This window comes from Pseudorca crassidens, chromosome 2 (assembly GCF_039906515.1).
Source record: "Pseudorca crassidens isolate mPseCra1 chromosome 2, mPseCra1.hap1, whole genome shotgun sequence".
Classification (NCBI taxonomy): Eukaryota; Metazoa; Chordata; class Mammalia; order Artiodactyla; family Delphinidae; genus Pseudorca; species Pseudorca crassidens.
Window position 1 is genome coordinate 67891991 of NC_090297.1, and position 10782 is coordinate 67902772.

Below are 10782 nucleotides of genomic sequence, written 5' to 3' on the forward strand. Positions count from 1 at the left end.
TACAAAAATTATTTAAGTGTAATTACAAGGACTCTTTCTGGACCTACCCAGCTACCAGCATTTACTGTACATAAGACACTGAACTAGTTTTCCCTGGGCATAAAAGACTGAGTAAGCTATTCAAGATCTGTTGGGAGTTTATTCTCTGATAGAGGCAATATGTAGATGAAAATAATGACAACACAGAACAATGTTAAATGTGCACCGTAAAGCCTTATGCCTCAGAGTGTGGTCTGGGGACTGGCATTACCTGGGGGTTGTTGGAAATGCAGAATCTCAGGCTTTGCTGCAGAGCTACTGGACCGGAATCTGCACTTTGCCGAGATCTCAGCCAATATGTTTGCATACTCAAGTATGAAGAGCACTGGTAGAAGGCTTTAGGGAATGCAGATGTCACTTCCAGTTGGGGACACAGGATTTCATGGAGGAAGGAGCCTTGAAGGAGAGAAAGGATTTATTTATTTATTTATTTATTTTTATAGTACGTGGGCCTCTCACTGTTGTGGCCTCTCCCGTTGCGGAGCACAGGCTCCGGACGCACAGGCTCAGCGGCCATGGCTCACGGGCCTAGCCGCTCCGCGGCATGTGGGATCTTCCCAGACCGGGGCACGAACCCATGTCCCCTGCATCGGCAGGCGGACTCTCAACCACTGCGCCACCAGGGAAGCCCGAGAAAGGATTTTGATGGTGGAGCTGGTGATTAGGAGCAGGCTATCCTGGGCAAAGGTAGGAAGGAGGACAGACGGCTTTTTGAGTTGTCAGATTTCTAAGGGTACAGCGTTAGTGCAGGAGTAAGCCATGTGGGAACGAGGGGTACTTCGGATCAGAATGACAGACAGGGTTTAGAGTTTTTAAGATATGCGTTGGAGATCAAAGGAATATTTTCATATATGCAAGTGACACAGACAGTCTCAGAGGTGGAAAGGAGCTTCCTGGTCCTTTTGTCTTATTACCTAATAGGATCAGAGCTGTGCTTTAGGAAGAGAAATCTAATGTACCTATGGGAGATGGTTCGCTGACTACACTTGGAGATTAAGGAAATAGCATGGTGGCAGTGCGAGTGAAATCAAGGCTGGAGAGGTTGCAGGGGTAGAATCAAGGGGAGGCAGTGTTTGGTACACAGGCAAGAAGAGAAAGCAACAGGGACAGTGATTGTACTACTGATGACAGTGGTGGCAACGGGAAGGGGAGTAGCAGTTTTTTCGGAAGGGGACATGATGTTTGGTTTCTGGACATGCTGGTTGAGATGCTAACAGAATACAAGCTAGGAGACTTGTGCACCCCTTATTCAGAAAGGGGTATTTGGAACTTGTGAGAGAAGTCAGGGATGGAAGTGAAGGTTTGGGACTTCTCTGCAGCAGCCATGGTTAAGCTGGGCTTGTGGCTAAGACCTCCAAGGCAAGCCCACCTAAGGAGAGGAGGGACACAGAACATCAGTAGAGTCCCATTTCCTGAACACTTGGTTTCTTATCTCACTGTGGAAATGCGCTTTTAGGGCCGCTTTCCTCCTTTCTTGACTATGATACTATGGCTGTTGAAAGAGAAGCATTACTTATAGACATTAGAGCATTACAGTGTTTCTCAGTGGCTTAGGAAATAATTTCCAAAATATAGCTGGTACCCACGAGGGCACAGAGTTGTAAGTCAGCCATAGTTTTACTGCATTGAACAGGCCCTAGCTAAAAAAACCAAAACAAAAACTTTCTCTCCAATTTGAATGTACCTACTGTATTTAAAATTTTCTTTCGGGCTTCCCTGGTGGCGCAGTGGTTGAGAATCTGCCTGCTAATGCAGGGGACACGGGTTCGAGCTCTGGTCTGGGAGGATCCCACATGCCGCGGAGCAACTAGGCCCGTGAGCCACAACTACTGAGCCTGAGCGTCTGGAGCCTGTGCTCCACAACAACAGAGACCGCGAGAGTGAGAGGCCCGTGCACTGCGATGAAGAGTGGCCCCCGCTTGCCACAACTAGAGAAAGCCCTCGCACAGAAACGAGACCCAACACAGCAAAAATAAATAAATTAATTAATAAACTCCTACCCCCAACATCTCCTTAAAAAATAATTTTTTTTCTTTCATTGTCTGTGTAGAAGTTTCTCTCCCTAATATTTTATTATGGTGATTTTCAAACATATAGTACGGTTGAAAGACTTTTTAGTACTTCATACCTGTTATCTAGATTCTACCGTTAATATTTGATTATAATTGCTTTAACATACACTTCTCCCTTTATCCATCCTATGTAGAGATTTTTGTAAAAAACATAGTGTGATTGTAATATAAAATTTATGTACTGCCTTTTCAATAAATATTAAAAAGATTTTCTCAAGTTATTACAAAGTTATAAACATTGTTTAAAATTACTTCAAAATATTTCATCAAATATTTCATCCAATATATTTCATCATACTAGAGGTCACTTAATGATCCTGTATCTTATTAAATAAAAAAAAAGTTCCTACATCTTAGGTTTTTTAAAAATAAAAATGTTCTTCTAAATTCTTTTCTGTTTTTAAGATTTAAAAAAAAAAGTGTAGATTCTCTTGTGTGAAGGAAAGAAGACACTATGTTGAAGAGATATCTGCACCCCTGTGTTCATAGCAGCATATTCGCAATAGCCTAAGAAAATAGACTTAGGAAATAACCTAAGTATCTACTGGCAGATGAATGAATACAGAAGTTGAGATATATATACAGTGGAATATTATTCAGCCATAAAAAGGAAATCCTGCCATTTGTGACAACATGGATGAGACTTGAGAGCATTATGCTAAGTGAAATAAGTCTGAGAAAGACAAATACAGTATGATCTCACTTACATGTGGAATCTAAGAACAGAACACCAAAAAACCAAACTCATAGAAAAAGATCAGATTTGTGGTTACCAGAAGTAGGGGGTGAGAGGGAGGGGAATTGGATTAGGGTGGTCAAAAGATACAAACTTTCAGTTATAAGATAAATAAGTACTAGGGATGTAATGTACACATGATGACTCTAGCTAACACTGCTGTATGGTGTATATGAAAGTTAAGAGAGTAAATTTGAAGAGCTCATTACAAGGAAAAAAAATATTTTTTGGTGTCTATGTGAGATGCTGGTTGTTCACTAAACTTATTGTGGTAATCATTTCATGATATATATATAAGCCAAATCATTATGCTGTGTACCTTAAACCTATGCAGTGATATATATCAATTTTATCTTAATAAAGCTGGGAGAAAAAATGTATAGATTCACAGAAGTGGAAATATTAGTAGATCAAAGGATGTGAACATTTTTCAAGATTGGTACTTGTTGCCAAATTGTTTTTCAAAAGCCAAATTTACAAAGTCGACACCAGTATATTTGAGTGTTTGCTTCACTATATCCTGGCCAGCCTTGGCATATCACTAAAATATATATATATATATATATATACACACATATATATATAAAAGTTTTAGTAAACTTGACAGGCCCTTGGGCTGGAGAAGAAGGTCCAGTTGCAGCTGGACCTTCCTCCCTTTTGAAGTTTGCTTCTAGGTTAATGGTAAATTGAGGAGCTTTTGGGTCATGGCTGAAGCCTGGGGCAACGTGAGAGACAGGGAGATGATAATGAGGAGATTCAATTTTCCTCACTTTTTACTGCTTAAAATATATTTTTTAGGCAATCTCTAACTTAGAGAAAAGTTATACAGTACAAAATTTTTTTCTCTTGAACCATTTGAGAATAAATTAATGATATACAATTGCCCCCAAATACTTTAGTGCGTATTCCCTATAAACAAAGGTATTCTCTTGTGTAACCCTGATATAACTGTCCAAATCATGAAATCAACATTGATACATTACTAACATCTAATCATATCCTGTTTTTTGTTTCACCAAGTGCCTTAATATCCATTGCAGCAAAAGAGCATGTTCAAAATCATGTGTTACTTTTACTTGTGTCAGTTTGGAGCATTTCCACTCCTGATTTTCATGACCTTGACACTTTTGGAGGGAACAAACCAGTTATTTTGCAGAATGTTCCTCATTTTTGGATTATTTTTCCATAATAACATTCAGGTTACACCTCTGGCAGAGATATCACAAATGTGGTGCTGTGTTCTTTTCATTACATCTTATCTGGAAGCACGGGATTTTGATTTGTTCTGTTTATGATATTGTTTATGTTGATGACTTGTTTAGGTGATATTTACTAAGCTTCTCCACTGTCAAGTTATTCTCTTCATAATAAGTATTTGGTGAGGAGATATTTTGAGGCTATGTAAATATCCTGTTCCTCATGAATCAACCAACCAACCTTTCATCCATCTATTTGTCAGTCAACCAATCATTTCATTATGGATTCATGGTTTGCTGTTTTGTTCAATAGGATTATAATCTATGACCATCACTACTTATTCTGATGCTCAAATTGTCGCTCATTCGGTCAGTGGGCATTATTCCACTCTGACTTCTATGTCTTTTCACATGTTCCTACCTTTTTTTTTTGAGACTTTCTTACTTTCTGGCAGAAGTTATTCTTAGTTCATATTGTACTTTTCCTCCTCCAGCCCTGGAATCAGCCATTTCTCTGAGGAACTCTGATTCTTTTTAGTGGAAAATGATATTTGGGAAACAAGATCTGGGTGTTTTGTGTGCTCATTGCTATTGGGGTGTCACTGCTTCCAGGTCCCCACAGTGGATTGAGGAATGTGTGTATTCATGTCTTTTTATTTTATTTTATTTTATTATTTTATTATTTATTTTTGGCTGCGTTGGGTCTTCGTTGCTGCATGCGGGCTTTCTCTAGTTGTGACGAGTGGGGGCTACTCCTCATTGTGGTGTGCAGGCTTCTCATTGCGGTGGCTTCTCTTGTTGTGGAGCACGGGCTCTAGGCTCATGGGCTTCAGTAGTTGCAGCTCAGTACGCAGGCTTAGTAGTTGTGGTGCACAGGCTCAGTTGCTCCGCAGCATGTGGGATCTTCCTGGACCAGGGCTTGAACCTGTGTCCCCTGCATTGGCAGGTGGATTCTTAACCACTGTGCCACCACGGAAGCCCTGTGTTCATGTCTTTACCTCTATAGTTTTTAATCTCTCTTTTGAAAAAAAAAATATTTCACTGATCTCTACAATTCTAATTTAGCAGCAATCATTCTAGTTTTCTCCCTTTTCCAATTTATCTTTCTCTGACAGTGACAAACCGTGGTTCCCATTATTCAGTGTATATACATGTATGTGATGCATGCCCTTGTATGTAACCAATCTCTCATCAGTGTGCCTGCTGTCCTCTTCTCCCCCACCCCATGCCCTCCTTACCACACCTGGGCTCTCCACCCTACACCAACCTGTCCAGCTATGTGGAAGCCCTCCTCACCTTAACTAGGGCTTTGACTCCTGCCCCAGGTCACCCCATCCACATCCCACTTCTGCTCTGATTGTGGTGCCCTTCTATTGGCCACATCTCCTGCCTTCCCCTTAGCCTACCTGTGTTAGTACTAAGCTGTTCGAGGTGAGGAACAGTTCTTAAATGCTCTCCAGAGCCCTAGTGGATTTTAGCTGGAAAGACCAGACCTCTTGGCTCATTCAGAGAAGTCATACAACCTTTGATTTGTTTAACCTTAACTTGGGAGGGAAAAAAGAGGCTGGGCTTTGGTGTTTCCGTTTTACCTGGGTTTTTTTCACCCAAGTCCCAAATCACATCCACACTGTCTCTTCCTGGTAGCTAGTGCTTATAAGGGGCTGAGAAAAAACCCAGCTGAGCCTTATGGGCTCCCAGCCAGGAGGGACAAGTCCCAGGGGAATGTGTACTCCTGAAGATGCTGGTTCCCCAGACATAAAATATGGGATCCAGGCAACTTATTAGAAAAACAGAACAAGGGCACCATCTTTGCTTTCTATCCCAAACTGGAAAGGGGCTCAAAAAAAGTTTCCTTGATTCCACGAGGAGACAGATTTCCTCCCCTTCTCCCTAGCTTGATTGCCCCGTTGCAAACTGTTATCCTTTGTCTTTTTTATAGTTGGGGGTGGGGAGTGGAAGAGGGGACGGAGAAAGCTAGTGACTATGGGGGGTGGGGAGCAGATGTACTCTGGGTCTCCCGTCAGGCTTAGCCACAGGAGCCCTTGCTCCCCCATAGGGACACCAGAGGCTCCCACCTGATGAGCTCCAAGATGGAGGAGAAGACAGGGGTAGAAGATGCAAACCAGGGTGCCAAAGACAGATTGTTTAAAACATCTTTGCTACCTTGATGTGTAATGATAGAGAGTAACTTATTTTAATTTGTACTAGAAGTATGTATCTATGCATGTTCCTTTTATTAAAAAGTTTTTTGAATGAATGAATGACTTTTATTATTTAAACTCTTTAATGCTAAATACACATGCATACAGAAAAATGAACAAGTTATAAGTATACAACACAAAATTCTCACAATGTGAACACTTATTTAACCGCCACTCATGTCAAGAAATAAAACTCTGCCAGTACTCAAAAGCCCTCTTTATGCTTTCTCCCAATTATTGCCTGTTCCCTCCTCTCCAAAAGTAACCACTTTCCCAACTTAGCCATAAATTTGTTTTGCCAGTTTTTTTTATCTTTATGTAAATGGAATAATATAGTATGATTCCTTTGTGTCCGGCTTCTTTTGCTTAATGTCACATTTCGGAGATTTGAGAATGTTCTGGTATATTAGCTGTGGTTTTTTCACTTTCATTGCTGTGTATAAGTTCATTGTATGATTATACTATGTTTATTTAGTTTCCTACTGATAGATACCTGGGGTCTTCCTGGGTTGGGGCTGTTGTGAATAATACTGCCTATGAACCTATTGCCCATGGATTTTGGTGCACATAGACATGCATCTCCTTCTAGAATATCTATGGGAATAGACTTATGCATGTTACTTTTAGAAAGTATTTTGCCTTGGTGTCATTTTTCTCAGTCTTCTGATGCTAATTAATCTTTAAAAATTATTTTTGATAGCTACTACAATGTTTGAAGCTGGAAAGGACAAAGGTAATCCGGATGAATTTGCTGTGGCACTTGATGAAACCCTTGGAGACTTTGCGTTCCCAGATGAGTTTGTCTTTGATGTTTGGGGAGTCATTGGTGATGCCAAATGAGGATGATTAGGATGTGAATGATCGTCTCTGGAGGAATGAAAAAAAAAAAAAGTTAAAATCTGCTTTTAGACACTGTTATGGACTCTGGCTTGTTTTATGTGTATGAATACATTCTTTTGAAATATAATTTTGATTTCTGGGCATTTTTTAATGCAGTTCCGTATGTAGTATGCTTAAGATAAATTTCCTAAAATGTGATCAAATTTAATACTCATTTAAAAGCTTTTTAAAGTTAGTTTTAGAGAGTATTTCTAGATAGGTTATTTTGGTCCCCATTGACAGCCATGTTTTGTTTTCTACGTATAAGTAGTTGATTGCAATCTCTTTGTAGTTCTTTTGCAAAATCTTAATGCAGTGAAAACGAGGATTGGAGTATAATTTGCCTCATAGCATCTTCATTTTGTTATACTAGCTTGAACAGGATATGTTCAGGACATGAAATACGCATTATGCCTACTAGAGGTCTAGAAACATTTTTTTTTTAAATCCACTGAATAAGGAGAGGAAGATGCCTATAGCCTGTTGATGTCTATGGCTTACTTACTCTCTTTGTAAAACAAGGATTGATTGACTTTTATTTTTTGCTTCTTTGTAATTGCTTCCTTGCTTCTTAAACTTGTTGAAATCTATTGTGTTGTGTATGTATTTGCACATGTAGAAGAAGGTGAAAAAGAGGCAGATACAGTAGAAACCACTTATATTTGATTTTTCTTTTTTTAGCAGTTCTTACAACACTATTTCTTTTCCATCCATACCTACTGTTATGTTACCCTTTAGAAGCATTCCAGGGAAAGTTTTTATAGTCTTTGTAGAACTTTTCTTTTGAAAGATGTTTACTCAGAAAATAACTATGTTTGGGAACATTTTTGAGGGTTAAAGAGCAACACTTTTTTTTTTTTTTGGAAGAGCAACACTTTTAAGCCTCCTGAACTTAAAAGGAGATACTATAAGCAGTAGATTTCCCCCTAGTGAAAATGCAGGAGGAAGGGAAAATTGAGAAAATATATTAGCTTATTATTTTAGAGTTCTAATGCACTCTCTCTGAAACCTTACATTATTGAGAAAATTGAGGGTAAATGACTGTTTTATCACTCTTAACTTGACATTTTACAGATGTAAGAGAAATGGAAATGAATGGTTTCAACATAGATCATTTAATAAGGCAGAGCATGGTGTGACCAAGTGTTCTTCTAAAATGTTAGATGGAAAATGCTGCAGGCTGCCGTGGTAATCAGAAATAATAACCTGTGAGGGGTGTATTCTAGGAAATCAGAAGTAATTCCCTTTTCATGCTGGGTTGATGCTTAGATAACTCTTGTTTTCTGGTGCAACTTCACTTTTGCTGCGTTCTGCTCTCTTTTTCACATAAATTTAATTCTATGAATCTTGGTATTCTTTGTCTCATTAATCTGAAACCTGCACAGAAACTGTTTCAGTCATTAACATGTAACAAAAGCAGTTTATGGAATGTGGATTGTCTTATTGCCCTTGCCCATCATTTGGAAATAGCATTCAGCCCAGGCTGTAGTAATTTGTTGCTACTTGTTTAGTGAATTTCTTTCAGAGGTCCCCAAATACATACTAACTCTTTTTTTTTTTTTTTTGGTACGCGGTCCTCTCACTGCTGTGGCCTCTCCCGTTGCGGAGCACAGGCTCCGGACGCGCAGGCTCAGCGGCCATGGCTCACGGGCCAGCCGCTCCGCGGCACGTGGGATCCTGCCGGACCAGGGCACGAATCCGTGTCCCCTGCATCGGCAGGCGGACTCTCAACCACTGCGCCACCAGGGAAGCCCCCATACTAATTCTTAATATCACTTCTCATAGGATAGGAAAGTTATTGGATGACTTAAGAGGCCCACAGAAATATTTCGGTTGAAGCAAAAAATAAAATTTTTGGCACTAGATGTTAGATTTGAAATGATGAGTCATTGTTTATTATTGATGGCTGTCTGATCCTCCTTTCCTTCTGGATACGGATGAACACTGACACTTGGTGCAAATTCCCTGTGATTTGTGCAATCTCATATTCACAAAGTGGTTACCATGATCTTTCTAGAGTTTTGATGTGTAAGGTACTGACAGCCATGTACAGCTGCAACTGTAACTTGCTTGTTAGCATCAAATGAGCATAAAGGGTGTCAGCTGGACACAGGTGTTTTACTACTAACAGTTTTCTTTTTTCTTGAAATGTCTTTCTCTGTTACCTCTACTGATAAACTGATAACAAAGTAAGTTTCTTCACTCTGTTCTCTTACCTGAAAATATATCTCTTTGTGAACTTTGTGCCTTTTGGTAAAACTCTCAGTGCACAAAAGGAACAGGGTTTCTTTTTGGATGTCACAGTCTACAAGTGGGAGCTACCCTTCTACTGCTACAATGAGACGAAGTCTTTTTTTTTAACTGTGCCATTTTATTGGCAACACTAAACATTTTCAGAAGGCCTCTGTTGTTTTCTCTTGTTCTCTAAGAACTTTTTTTTCTCCAAGTGGAGGATGATTGTTTCATTCTTTTTAAGATTTTGATTATTTTATTCTTGATTTCCTTTCATGCAAAACAGCATCTTTCAGTGGCCACTAAGAGCACACTCTGTTTTCTTTGTGCAAAGAATGCAAAGGATGAGTGAACGTTGGGTTCAATGGGGTCTTGAGCACAGCTTGGCTCCCAGCAGGTCTACACATTCTGGTGACTACAAATGGGTACATTTTGGGTTTCTGTGATGTTTCAAAAATACAATTATATAATTATATGATGTGAAACTCTTTAAGAATTCAACTAATAGGGCTTCCCTGGTGGTGCAGTGGTTAAGAATCCACCTGCCACTGCGGGGGACACGGGTTCGAGCCCTGGTCCAGGAAGATCCCACATGCTGTGGAGCAACTAAGCCTGTGCGCCACAACTACTGAGCCTGCATGACTAGAGCCCGTGCTCCACAAGAGAAGCCACTGCAATAGGAAGCCCACATACCGCAACAAAGAGTAGCCCCCACTCGCCGCAACTAGAGAAAGCCCGCACGCAGCAACGAAGACCCAACACAGCCAAAAATAAATAAATAATTTAAAGAAAGAATTCAACTATAAAAGCTGTAATCAGTTAACCTCTGCTTGGGGCTGCTATAGCCAATAGTATAATGTGACAGATAATTAGCTAAATAGAGATAATTTTTCCACATGATGTTTAATTTGCAGTATTTCCCCCCATAACTTTAACAAATAGACATTTTCCAAGTAAAGCGCACTTTATTTGGGTCCATGTTGCTAGACCTCCATCAAGTCTAGAGAGCGCCTTCCTGGTTCCTTCAGTTATCATTGCCTTCCTAGCATAGTAGCAAAATGAATTTCACCTGCAAATGGTGTTTTTTTCAAAGTAATGACTTTTCTAAATAGAGTACAGTTATCTGCCAGAGATGTAAAAGAGTGACCATATAATTACCATTTCACTCTGTGATACGTCTAAAACATATGGATACCAATAGCGTACCGTTACCTGGAGGAAGTAATAGGTTAAAAAGACAGTTGAGTGTTTTACTCAAGCTGTGAGTGAATAGAGAGAGATAGGAGATGCTATTCAACTCACAGTCCCTCGTATTAGTGCTCTGTGTAAAATGCACATTTATTATCTTCTTGACACAGACTGAAAGAGATATCGGAGTAATGTATCATGGTTATAAACTATTTCTAAGATTGAGAAGTGTACCACTG

The 10782-nt window shown here is 39.7% G+C and overlaps 1 protein-coding gene across 3 annotated transcripts in view; it reads left to right on the forward strand.

Moving 5' to 3' along the window:
• GIPC2 (GIPC PDZ domain containing family member 2) overlaps positions 1 to 7292 on the forward strand; it is an 86070-nt gene extending 78778 nt beyond the window's left edge. For 2 of the 3 annotated variants that reach the window (XM_067726667.1, XM_067726668.1), the window contains exon 6: positions 6945 to 7292. In XM_067726667.1, coding sequence (XP_067582768.1) covers positions 6945 to 7084 — 140 coding nt within the window. In that variant the 3' untranslated portion in view covers positions 7085 to 7292. The remainder of the gene's footprint in view (positions 1 to 6944) is intronic. The other variant, XR_010940916.1, reaches the window with a different exon arrangement.
• Positions 7293 to 10782: the final 3490 nt, after the last annotated feature.